We start from the raw sequence: 13,364 nt of genomic DNA, 5'->3' as shown, positions 1-13,364 counted from the left end.
TCCACAGTTAGCTGAGCAGGAAACATCTCATCTATTCTCGGTGCAGGGTGTGTGTGAGAGAGAGACCCAGTTATTTATTTTTCTGATGGGATTCACGGGCCCTCAGTTCATCCAACCTGTAAAACAGCCTGTAGCAAAAGAGCTTCACAAAATGTGTTAAGTTAGTGTTTTAATCTGAAAGTTCTTTTGCCCCACTTAAACTGAGAGTTGTTTACAGTGTTTTAATGTACACTCTTTCTGTGCTGTTTGCGTGTGTGACCTTGTGTGCTTCTGGGTTGGTTAGTAAGTTTTGTTTTAGTTTTAGTCTTTGACAGTCCCTCCCTCAGAGATCCCTCTTCAGTTCAGGTGGAAAGGCTTGAGCAGTGTATGACTGTTGAATGGCAGGCAGGGTGTGGAGGGGAAGGACAGAGGAACTCAAGTTTTATCATACTTGGGAAGGCAGCCAAGCCCTGTGTGTGACATCATGGAAACTTGTGGTATCCTGTGTGTGTAGAGCGGCAAGAAAATAAGTACATGGCCCACAGAGCCTTCTTTTCTCAGAAGAATTTAAGCTTCTGCAGAAGCAGACTGGATTTAAGAACAGAGTGGTTGGTGGGCTAATAAACTATTTCTCAGGAGATAGCTCTGGATTTGTATTTTTTTTTTAAAAAAAATGTGCCTATGCCTGGGCTTTCTGTTGAAAGAGAAACTCGGAAAACAGGAATCTCTGAAAATTAATTTCCAACGTTTCTCTTTTGCTAGGGGGAATCGTGAGGAGTCAGATGAACTATGCTGAGTAATTTTGCTTCCCAAACAGGGGGAGTCTATCTGCGTACAGGGTCACTAGAGCTGGCTCATAGGCCAGACCTGGGTTTTCCTGCCCTCGGTTGGCCATTTCAACAGGACCTGCCCACTAGGCAATTACCTGGCATTTCTATGGTCCCAGAAGACCCACTTTTCCTTTGTAGTACAAGAAGCCCAGTCAAGCCCAATCAGCTGGTGTTGCCCCCAATCAGCTGATCGGTGCTGGTGGTCTCTTTCCAAAGCTGATAGGTGCTGACTTTAAGCTCCACTTTCTGCTCCACTGTGCTCCATAGGGAACTCAGCTGATTGGTGACGACAGCAATCCTCCTGGCCATATACTGTTGTCCAGGTTTTCTGCGTGTGGATGCCCATTCCCCACCAAAGCACACAAAAGGAAGGATTATCCCGGCTTTTTGAAGTCCACGGTACATCCTGGTCTTGTGAGCAGTAGTGAGGCCCCTACTCTCTGCCCAGCCATACACACAGTCAAAGCAAACTATGCAGGGGACATTAATGCAGAAGAAATGCCCTAGTGGAGCATGATCATCTGTGCTTCCCTTGGAGGGCAGTGCTCTAAAGCCCGTTTACCGGTTAAGCGTATAAAGGGGTCTCCTCAAGGACAGGTGACAGCAGGGACCTGCTATGGGCCCCCCATGGCTCCTGTGGATTTCCTCCTGAGAGCCACACATTCCAAGTGGATGCCTGCAGAGGGGAAACCTAACCGTAGTCGTTTTTATTAAACCAAAGATAGGGGATTTACTTATTCATTTTAAGGGGGCTGATCATTTAGAAGGGTTTGGAATGTGCCCACCCCATCTCTGGAGAAGAATGGCTCCGTACCAACAACTGTGGAGACTCTCTTTTATGCTTTTTGTGTAAATGAGCAGTGAAGGGAGAGCAGATTATGATGTAGAAGAGATAAATTACTGTGCTGTACACATCGTAGCACAAGCCACATTTAGTTTGTGATTTAATTCACCCTTGATCCAGATTCCTCTACTGTTAGCAGGCTGGGTTACATGATGTTCTGTGTGGAGCCTTCATCCTTGTCTCTTTTGCACACACACCCTTCTCTTGTGGGGAGAGAGAATCCTTAGTTCAAATTCCCCTCCTTCCCTTCAGTTGATCAACTTTTTCTAGGTGAAAGAGGGAACTTCCACATATCGAATATGTGTTCTTATCCCCTTTTCTCCTTCTCTCTTTCCTCTTGAAAGCAGAAGAGAGACCAGCCCCACCCCAGCCCCCAACACCCCCTCATAGAAAGTAGTCATAGAGTACAGTAAGTAGTTGCTTAGATATTAATACTGGAAAACAAACAGGAACTGTAAGTCTCTGCCCATGTTTGTGTACACACAAATATATCCCTCTTCTTTCAGTAAGTATTATAACAATGCAAGTCTGCCCTGTATGGGTGCCAAGGTCTGCCACTTGGAATATAGGCTATTGTTTGTTTGACCTGACCTTCTGGCCCTTTGTTGACATTGAGCCTTGCTGAAGAGATACAGGGTTTCTGCCGTCCATTTAGTGTTCATATTGCCAGTGGACTGATCCAATTGGCTAGCAATATGCTTCTTTCTGCTCTCATACCTTCTGATTCTTGATGCAGTACCATTTTTGTGGCCTTGCGTTGTCACGTACAAAACTGTCAGTCGCCTTCATTTTATAAGACCGTGTGTAGATTTCATTTTGGAGGGCAGGGCAGGTGGATTGGTACACCTGGCTTGATTTGGATGTGGGTGGAAAGGTCAGATTTTCCCAATAGTGGCTGGTGCATTTGAGAACTATGTTGACCTACCAGCCCCCACAAGCTCAATCATTGTGGAGCAGGAGGAGGATTTTGTCCAGGAGAGGGCAGTGCTGAACGCTGTGGACAATGTCACCCCCTTCTCTTCATCAAACAATTGGTTGTTTCAGGAGTTGTTGTTGTTGTTTAGTCGTGTCCGACTCTTCGTGACCCCATGGACCAGAGCACTCCAGGCACTCCTGTCTTTCACTGCCTCCCACAGTTTGGTCAAACTCATGCTGGTAGCTTCAACAACACTGTCCAACCATCTCATCCTCTGTCATCCCCTTCTCCTTGTGCCCTCAATCTTTCCCAACATCAGGGTCTTTTCCAGGGAGTCTTCTCTTCTCATGAGGTGGCCAAAGTATTGGAGCCTCAGCTTCTGTCCTTCCAGTGGGCACTCAGGGCTGATTTCCTTAAGATCTTTTTGCAGTCCATGGGACTCTCAAGAGTCTCCTCCAGCACCATAATTCAAAAGCATAAATTCTTTGGCGATCAGCTTTCTTGATGGTCCAGCTCTCACTTCCATACATCACTACTGGGAAAACCATAGCTATGGTTTCAGGAGTTCCGCATGGTCTGATTTGCAAATGGTATTCCCTACCTCTGCCAGAGCTACTGTTCTCTTTCTTCTGACTCTTATATCTAATTGTATTTTTCCCCCATTTGGGGTACTGTTGTGTGCTTTTAACCTTTTTTCTCATGTGCACATTTGTCTGTGTACTTACATCAGTATTTTTAAAAGAAAGGATTCCCATTTTTCCATTTTGCTTATTTAGATGCAAATGCATGAAAAAGGTGGTTTTGTGAAGCTTACTGAAGCTACAGCTCCTCTGAAGATGACAGATGCAAAGAGCAGTTTATGCATTCTGCCTGGTATTAGTTCTCCTCCCAGCATTCCCCTCCTTGCCCCCTTCTTAGTTTGCAGCCGTTGTCAGCATGTAAAAGGATGCTGGCCTCCTGCCAACAAATAGCTGGAATAACAATTGTGCTGTAAAGAATTATTACCTCTAGTTTCTGCAGGTGTAAAGCATGCTTTATCTGATCGTTACTATTTTTTCCAACATTGGAAAAAGAATTGTTTGCACTTTCTTGGTAGCACTTTGCTGATTGTATTATGACTCGGGGCATATGAGGCAGAGGAATAGGGATCTCCTTTGTGACTTCAAGGGGTCGGTAATCAAGAACACGTGGAGAAAGTAGAATGAGGTTATGTGAAGAGGAAGAGCAAACAGAGAATTGTCTGAACAAGTCGGTGGCATTTACTGTTGGTGGCGTGGCAGCAGCAGATTACGGAGAATCACCTAATTCAAATATGAGTAGACTCATGTGCTCTTGTTTGTACTCCTTACATCCTGAAAGCTGAGAGGGCTGTTCTGGAGAAGAATGTCATTTTATTCCCACATATGATTAGTACTGTTGCCTTCCACTGTACTGTATGTTTCAAATCCTCTTCTAAGGTTTGGAGAGCAATGAGCATGCAATTCACTGAATGCAGCCTCCCAGAGTTTTCTGTCTGGAGCTTCCTCTAGGCCACAAACATCATTGTCCCTCCTTTGCACCCCAAATGTTTTTGCCTGGTTGGAGTACATCCTTCAAGTCCAGTAATGCCTCTCACTTGCCTAGATGAAGGATGCAGAGCCATGTGTGCAGAAGAAACTAGTCTCCTGTACAGGTTGGACGTGGAAGAATGGTGCGGGGAACCAGCTGGGGACCCCCTAAGGGAAGAAGGCTCTGAGCCAGGGGAGGGAGGTAGCAAGGCTGGGAGAGCTTGTGACAGACGTCCAGAACCAGAGGCAGAAGCTGAAGCAGGGGAGGAAAGGGACCAAGAGGCAGAGATGAGTCTGGCTGACGAAGGGGCAAAGGAGTCTCCCCTTCCTGCTGCAACAAGAACCAGTAGGGATATGAAGAGGGTGTAAGAGAAGCTGGCTGCACACAGCTGCAGTCTCAAATTGCTGGCTCGCTCCTGTTTACAGTAAAATTTACATTGCTACTTGGTCCACTTTTTCTTCTGGCTTTGCCCACAGGGCCATGTTGCCTCTGGAAGGCTGCCCAGCAGCAAAGTAGCCTCTGGAAAGTTGCACCCCAGATGTGTTGTCTTTTTAACTCTATATAGTCCAATGTGCACTTCCTTTCCTTAACTCAGATCCCTCATTGTTGTGCTGAGTTTCGCTGGCAGTTGTGATGCATTACGTATGGCCGTGTGCCATACATGTGCCATAGAACCTTTTAACTATTACTCCTTCCAATGTAAAGTCACAGTAATGGACTTGCTAGCCTTTTAAGCCTTAAGGGGGTTAATATTCCTTACCAACCCCCCCCCCCCACAAACAACAGCTTTGGCTTTCCTACTTAAACATAAGTGGGGCGGTCCTGTCACTCAATGGCAGAGTACTTGTGTTGTATTAAAGAGGCATCTGGATCTGTTCTGGGAATCTGCAGTTTAAAAGATCAGATGGGATGAGATGCAAATTGCCTCTTCCTCAGGCTCTGAATAGTCACGGCTGTCAGAGGAGGCGGTGTTTGAGTCAGTAAGGGCAGATAAGCTTACCAGGTAGAGAGCAGCTTTGTATATTCCTCCGTCCACAAACCTGACCTTTAGAGTAATTCATTAATACAAACGGTAGCCAGTTTCACTGAACTCACTTTAAATGCCAGGTAACTAAAATATAATAAGCAAGTGTAGGAAAATGTTTGCTGTGGAAACGAATTGTGGTTTGTTTGAAATCCAGCAGGATTTTATGAAATAAATAGCAAATATTGGCTGTTTACCAACTACTCTATAAAACTTTTTTTTTTTTTTTACATCTCTCAAATGATACACCTTATTAAAATACAAGAGTGTTTGCTAAAACAAACTTTTGTGACCACCTAATGTTTCGGTTTAAGTCTTGTTTTTCTTGCCCTAAAAAAGCTTTCCCCTAGAAGTATATCCAAGTTTGCTTTTGTGTTTTAGACAAAGTGTACAGAACTCCTGGTAATCATTTTAAGTAGCTCCATGAAACATCTAATGAAAGCACCAAAACATGGTGGTTCAAATTGAGCAAAGCACGGCCACTATACAGTGGTACCTCTGGTTACGTACTTAATTCATTCTGATGGTCCGTTCTTAACCTGAGGTACCACTTTAGCTAATGGGGCCTCCCGCTGCTGCCGCACCGCCACCACACGATTTCTGTTCTCATCCTGAAGCAAAGTTCTTAACCCAAGGTACTATTTCTGGGTTAGCGGCGTATGTAACCTGAAGCGTATGTAACCTGAAGCGTATGTAACCCGAGGTACCACTGTATATGGTGGAAGGAACCTAAATGAGTCATCTTTCCAATCATCCCCGTGATCCCCCCCCATCACAAATTGTCTTCGCTGCTCCTCAGAATTCCCCAAGCATGTGTGGGTGGGCGTTAGTTGAATAAACTATTGCTACCTTTCTCTTCTTATTGAATTCCAACGGCCTTGGTTTGTTGTTGTTTTTCCCCAAGGCAGAAAGGCTGCGCCTGAATATTGAATAAAATTATTTGCCTAGAGACTTTCAAGCTCAATGCAAAGCACCTTCAGTTGGTTTAAAAAGAAAAAGAGGTTGACTTGGCTGCAACAAACAGTAAAAATTCTTTGCATTTCTGTGTTTGTCTCTGGCTTAATTGTGTCCTGCTCTTGCCATTGACCTGATGTGATTGATATTAGTTGTTCGTTTTAATGTGCTGCCAGCCCCTCACCGCACAGGTAAACAGTAAGTAGATGGCTCTTGACCTGCTGCTGACTGTTTGGGGTCAGATTCAAATACTTCATCAATGATATTCCTGCCAAGTGGCATACTTTCTGTTACACACACACCTTTATTGATTAACTTATTAGTGGCTGGCAGGCACTTTGCTTTAATGAGTATTTCAAAGTGATGGATAGGGCTACCTCTTCTACTTTTTGAGTGTGACCAACTTGCTAAGCTGCTAAGGACATGTTTACGGTGCGTTTTGCATGGGAATGTTGTTCATATGACTTGGTTTCGGGGGTGGCGTGGAAAGCATCTACTCCTGAGCAGCAGCTTTCAATTTGAATGAAGGTTTTATTTCCATCTTGCATCTCCCCCCCACCCCCACTTCTCACGTACAGATAGTATGCGCTGAAACATTAATGTTTATACTATATAGTGCAAAGCTATTGGACTTCAGATTTTAATTTTGCAGAGGGGGTTTGCTCTTTCTTCCATTGTGGCATTTCCCCCCTTTTCTTTATTCCACTTATTATCCATTCTTATTGCAATCTTTCCCCACGTATCTCACGGTACGGTACTCTGTTCTTTCCTCCTGGCACCCCTGTCACATAAGTGGGTTTAAGAAACATTAAGTTAAAGCATAGCTTGGCGTAAACATGTAAGCAGACTACGGAAGACAAAACGGTTGCCACTTCGCTCCTCCCTGGTCCTTTTGCTGCTGTTAAGCTATAGTTTGCTTAGCATTTTGTCCAAAACCAAGGCTTGTGGTTTAGCTCTTTCGAACAAGCCACCCACCACTTGTTAACAAGGTTTGTCCTGTGATTTATGCAGAGCCCTTGCAGAGCTGGTCTGGGGCCCGGGGTGGGAGTCTTGTTAGAATAAAGTTATAAACTCAAACAAAAAAGCAACTAGTCCCTGGTAGGGCCCCTGGCCAACATAACCCTCTGAGGTCTGGAGCTTCTCCAGAGGATTGGGGGGTGAGGGACCATGCAACATTCTCTGAATATTGAGGGGGCCCAGTCCCCTAACATAATATATTTTCTGGGGCCAAAACTGTCTCAGCCCCTGTGAGTCAGCACCTATTGCTTTGGGCAAGTGTACCCTGATGTTCCCCAACCTCTGCATGAGCCTGGATTCAGGACTCGTGGTTAGTTTGGGAGAGCTAAGCCTTGAGTCCAGGGTCGGGCTACATGCGGCGGCAAACTATGGCTTAGCTCAGCGCGACGCTGCAGCAGAACAACTGGGGAAGACTTACGGGGCTGCAAATTCCTCTCTTGAAAGGCACTTGAACAGTAGGTTGAAAGTTGGTACACACGTCTAAAGCCATTGTGACTATTAAGAAAGGCTGCTGCTGTGACATTTTTATGTTTCTCATTTAAAGCTTTGGAACGTGAAATCCCACCTCGCAATAGCAGTCGGCGCTCCAGACATACATGCAGTAGCATGGCCTTAGTGCACTCAGTTCCTACCCTTGAATTAGAGGAAACAGGACTTGTTCTTGCTGCCAGGGACAGATCCCTTGCTTGTTGAAGAGTGGAAAACGCAAAACCGCTTAATTCTATCTTTAAACAACCGGCCCTTAATATAACCACTGAGCTCGTGTTGTAAGTCTTTTTAAAGAACTTAACATTTTAACTTTCTGCAAAATGTGGACTTAATTATAGTTTAGAGTGTGATTCCCGCCCCCTTAGCAAAGGTCCTGTAAGGGAGCATCCCACATAATTGCCGCTGGGCATTTACGCTCAGGGCTTCGGTTTCTTTGCTTGCCCTGTGCCCTGTCATTTTATTTCTTAAAATGCAGCATTACAGCGTTTAAAAAAGCACGTATCGAAATTCATAGTGGGTGTGCTGCTTTCTTGTGGGCACAGAGTAGACTCGAGCCAAAATATTACATCCACGGTAGAGTAAATACCCTCTGACATGATTAGGCAGGGAAAGGGTCCAAGGGAGGATTCTTTTTGCATTTGTTTGAAAGATTGTGCTGGGTTTGTAGATTGGAGGGGGGGGGGGGTTCTTAGCACATTCAGCTAAGCTGAAACATGTGGCGAATCCCCTGTCAGGTTGTTGCCTCATTGTGTGACAGTCAGGGGCAGAATTTGGCAAGAACAGGATGGCAGGCTAGTGCTGTTGCTAACCTTTAAAGCCCTAAACAGCCTCTGCCCAGTATACCTGGAGCGTCTCCACCCCCATCACTCAGCCTGGACACTGAGGTCCAGCGCAGAGGGCCTTCTCGGTAGTGGCGCCCGCCCTGTGGAACGCCCTCCCTTCAGATGTCAAGGAAATAAACAACTATCTGACTTTTGGAAGACATTTGAAAGCAGCCCTGTTTAGGGAAGTTTTTAATGTTTTATTGTGTTTTTAATATTCTGTTGGGAGCCACCCAGAGTGGCTGGGGAAACCCAGCCAGATGGGCGGAGTATAAATAAAAAAATATTATTATCAGTACAGCCCAGACCCCCTTGTTCACTGTTCTCACATCTCTAATGTGGGATTTGATAGCCATCAAGCAGAAGTAATTGTCAAACTATGCCACAATTTTCTGGGCGAATCATGACAAGACTCCATTTCTGTACAATCATTTAGTGACTGTTCGGCCTCAGCATATTTGGGCCCTAAGGACAGAAATCCCTGCTCTAGGCTGCTGAACGGGGAAATGACAGGATTGCAGCCCTGACTCTTTGTCATTCCCAGGTTATAAAATAATTCTGCCATGGACCCCCACAGTTTGTGTCACATGGAACTTGCCCTTCAGGTGGGCCATCCATGCTTCCGGTATAGTCACTACATTGTGGTACCGTCAGTCAACTTGTAACAACTCTCTCCTAGGTTATCCCACAGGAAACAACTTTATTATCCTTTTCCCTCTCCATCATAAAACGCCACTCTCTGAGGACCTGTTACCAACATCCTCCACAATCTATATTAAGAATAAAAGCCATTTAATCTCGTCCCACTATCTTTTCTTCCAAGGCTGATCCTATCATGTTCAACTTACAGTATTAAGGTTTTTTTAAAAAAAAAAAATGTGTCATGTGTTTTAAGTGGTATTTCAGGGAGAGAAAGGTGTAGTGCTTTTCTGGTCACTCGGGAAAAGGGAACATTTTGTTCAGTTGTCTGCCAGTGTAACACAGAGTCAGTCCATCCCGTTTGTTTTCTAGTTATGGCTTAAGTTCCATGCATGATTAATGGTGACAAATGTGCTAGAGGCATTATTACTTCTTTATCCATAAATCTGTGTGTACAGTGTAGGGATGGCTGGCTGCTTCATAGGTCTCATTTTGCCACGCACATCCTGTCTGTGTAGCAAAAGTGCAATGTATGTAAGCGGCTCAGCCGCAGAACCTAGAAACCTTGAAGCACTATGCCGCAGGAAAGTGTTTTGTCAGGGGTTTGACCAATGCTTCCAGTACATTTTGCAGATAAGAACTCTTACCAAAAATGCTATTGTGACCAGAAAAGTTGTCGTGCAAGCCATTACCCTGAAAAACATTCATTTCTACTAATCTTGCTCAGTTTGTGTAATTTTTAGAATTGTGACAGTGCTCATGCTTTTTTTTCCCCTTCTCCTTTCATTTTACAGGTTGTACATACACACAAACCGCACTTCATGGCGTTGCACTGTCAAGAGTTTGGTGGGAAAAACTATGAAGCATCCATGTCTCATGTGGACAAGTTTGTTAAGTAAGTAACGAGAAACGATGGGGTTCCAACCTAGACAATGGCTTGTGCTTCAAAGTCAAAATTACCCCCACACCTTTTTTTAAAAGTAAGGTATTTCATGTCTCCTTCAAATTACCACTTCATTCACTACATGTATCAAGGGGAGTGGGTGGCGCTGTGGTCTCAACCACTGAGCCTCTTGGGCTTGCTGTCCAGAAGTTTGGTGGTTCGAATCCCTGCGACGGAGTGAGCTCCCCTTGCTCTGTCCCAGCTTCTTCCAACCTAGCAGTTCGAAAGTACACCAGTTCAAGTAGATAAATAGGTACCGCTCTGGCGGGAAGGTAAGCGGCATTTCCATGTGTTCTGGCTTCCGTCATGGTGTCCTGTTGCGCCAGAAGCGGTTTAGTCATGCTGGCCACATGACCCAGAAAGCTGTCTGCAGACAAACCTCAGCTCCCTTGGCCTGAAAGCAAGATGAGCACCACAACCCCATAGCCACCTTTGACTGCACTTAACTGTCCAGGTGTCCTTTACCTTTACCTTATTAAGCATGTGAGCCTCTAAAAAGCTTTAAAAGAAGAAGTAGTAGTTTGTAGTACCAGTTTCGCTTTCAATTATAAGTTATTTCAGTGATTTGGGCAAACGGATATGCCTCATGCCAGGTAAGGCTATTTGTCAATCTAGCCAGAAGTAGCTTGCTTTGGCCAGTACCAGCAGGACTCTTCTTATGTGGGAAACCTGGTGTGTTTGATTTCATCAAGTTCTGATTTTGTTTTTAGTGATGTGTAACAGAGAGAGAGAAAGAAGGAAGGAAGGAATGGGGGAAAGTTTCGTTTTTAATTTTCCGTTAAAAGAAAAATGGGAGTGACTCTTTTTTTGCCTGGGTGAATGGATATTTCTCAGGGCTTTCTGCACCTCATACTATATGACATGGGACACTAGTTCTGGCAGAAATGCATTTTAAAAGATTTTATGAGCAAAAGTAGCATGCTGTTTAAAATTCTGTAATAATTGTAAAGGTGTTTGATATCTGGGAGAGAGGCCTCCCAGTTTTTATACTTGCTTGTGTTGTGTGCAGAGGCAATCACTGACAAGTGGATGAAGTGTCAAGTAGGGAGAATTCGTTTTTATTTTTAAAACACAAAAAAAGCTCATGCAGGGTGTGAAAAGTTTCAGTTTGAAGAATTACCCAACAGAAGGTATCATTTTCTTCTGTCACTGAATCTTCAGCCCAGCTGATGAGCAAGGAAGAAAGGTCAGAGGCAGACAGCATAGCAACCTCTATTGTACGTGCTCAGAATGAGGTAAAATTTCAAAATACACAGCTGAAGAAACAATAGTGACTTGCTAATGTTAAGGTTTTGCTAGTTTCTCACCTTTTGTAAGCTTTTTTTTTTAAAAAAGAAATGCAATCAGTTTCTGCAAAATGATACTGACATTTCTAAATGTGTAGCTAGAAATCAAGGCTGGAGCTAGACACATCAAAGAAGCGTTTCATTTTAACGTGTTGTAAATTTAAACAGAGAAATCCGGTAGGGAAAAACATGGCCCCACATCACCACCTGGTGGCACAGTGTTGTATCGCATATACAACACATATAAATTGCTTTTTCTTTACCAATCTAGCTGAGTCCCAGCTCAGTGTCTTTTCATACGATTACATAACAATTAACAAAAATTTATTAAAATTTTCTGTGGAAAGCCTGCATATATGTGTGACTTCTTTGTTTTTGACTTATACAGACAAGAGTTTTTATTCAAACACTTGCCCGTTTTATTTTTACAGTTTTTTCTCATATTAATTTTTATGCCTTAAAAAAATATACAGTATTACAAACATTGATTATAGAACACATTATTGCTCCACAATTAAGATGTGAGGTAAAGTGCTTATAGTTTTTATTTGTGCTCTAAAACCCATGGAAAATGGTCAGGCAATCCCCTTGTAAGCATTAAAGAATGCAAAAGGGCAAACAAAAAGTTGGAGTACTACTACTACTACTAATTTATTACAGTGGTACCTCTGGTTATGTACTTAATCTGTTCATAACCTGAAACTGATCTTAACCTGAAGCACCACTTTAGCTAATGGGGCCTCCTGCTGCCACTGCGCCGCCGGAGCACAATTTCTGTTCTCATCCTGAAGCAAAGTTCTTAACCCGAGGTAATATTTCTGGGTTAGCGGAGTCTGTAACCTGAAGCGTATGTAACCTGAAGCGTATGTAACCCGAGGTACCACTGTATTTATACCCCGTCCATCTGGCTGGGTTTCTCCAGCCACTCTGGGCAGCTCCCAAAAGAATTAAAGCACAATAAAACATCAGACATTAAAAACTTCCCTAAACAGGGCTGCCTTCAGATGTCTTCTAAAAGTCAGATAGTTGCTTATTTCCTTGACATCTGATAGGAGGACGTTCCACATGGAGGGCGCCACTACCAAGAAGGCCCTCTGCCTGGTTAGCAAATGTGAGTGTAGGAGCGAAGGCTTTGCCTAGCCTTGCATATTATACTGGTTTACAAATGAGGTCCCGTACAGTAATCCTTTGCTTTGGCAGCTGAACATTGGGCTGTCCAGGCAGAAATTCAGCAAGTTCGGCTTTCCCACGCATTTGCTGTGTGTAGGTCGAAGATATTCTGCTCCTTTATATTCTGATACGAAATGTCTTGAGCATGCTGTGGGGTTTTCTCCCCCCCCCCCCCCATCAGTGTGAATGAATCCCAACCATTTTTTCTTGATGAGTTCACCGCTAGTGAGAGCAATAATGAAGTATATTTCACTAGGACTTGCAGAACTTTTGCCTGGTTTCATGTTGCTAATAAGACACTGTTGAAAATCAATAATGTAGCTTTCAGGTTTCGTTCAGGCTGTGGGATTATTATTTTTCAGTTGCAGTTCTACCAATAATATAGTATGGAATAGACCGTAGCTCTTGAAAGTAGTGAAATAGTGCCCTCTACTGTCTTGGATCATTGTTGAGTTGCATGACGGTTTTTCTGTTACCGGTATGTTATTTTTTGGAAGGCTGTAGGGGCAAGTCTTCTGTATGGTTTGAAAACAGAGCCCAGTTTGTTTGGAATGTGTTTGCATTTGACGAATTAGTGCTTTTTGTAGGGTTGACTTGGTGAAGGTATGCAGAACTAAAATAGACCAGAATGTGGCAGAATAGCATTACTTGAAATGTGGCAATTTATTCTCAAAGCTCACTGGTTTTGCAAACTTCAGTTTTTAGCCTTTTGTTTTTGAATTATTGTTGTTGCTTTAAGGAATTAGCTATGTAATCTCTCTAGGAGAATATTTACTCATTTGTGGCTCGCTTTTTGCAACTTTCAGAGAGCTGTTATCGAGCGATGCAATGAAAGACTACAACAGAGCCCGGGTTTACCTAGATGAGAACTTCAAGTCGCAGGAACAGTTTACGGTAAGGTTCC

General features: G+C 43.7%; 1 protein-coding gene across 4 annotated transcripts in view; it reads left to right on the top strand.

The window, feature by feature from the left end:
• INPP5A (inositol polyphosphate-5-phosphatase A) overlaps window positions 1–13,364 on the top strand; it is a 239,861-nt gene that overhangs the window by 65,728 nt on the left and 160,769 nt on the right. For all 4 annotated transcript variants that reach the window (XR_014564893.1, XM_083741100.1, XM_083741101.1 and 1 more), the window contains 2 exons: window positions 9,856–9,956; window positions 13,267–13,354. Coding sequence is in view for 3 of the 4 variants with exons in the window: in XM_083741100.1 (XP_083597226.1) it covers window positions 9,856–9,956; window positions 13,267–13,354 (189 nt within the window). In the remaining variant the exon portion in view is untranslated. The remainder of the gene's footprint in view (window positions 1–9,855; window positions 9,957–13,266; window positions 13,355–13,364) is intronic.

Source organism: Podarcis gaigeae, assembly GCF_964106915.1.
Source record: "Podarcis gaigeae genome assembly, chromosome: 5".
NCBI classification, from domain to species: domain Eukaryota; kingdom Metazoa; phylum Chordata; class Lepidosauria; order Squamata; family Lacertidae; genus Podarcis; species Podarcis gaigeae.
This window is presented reverse-complemented; position numbering and strand designations above follow the sequence as displayed.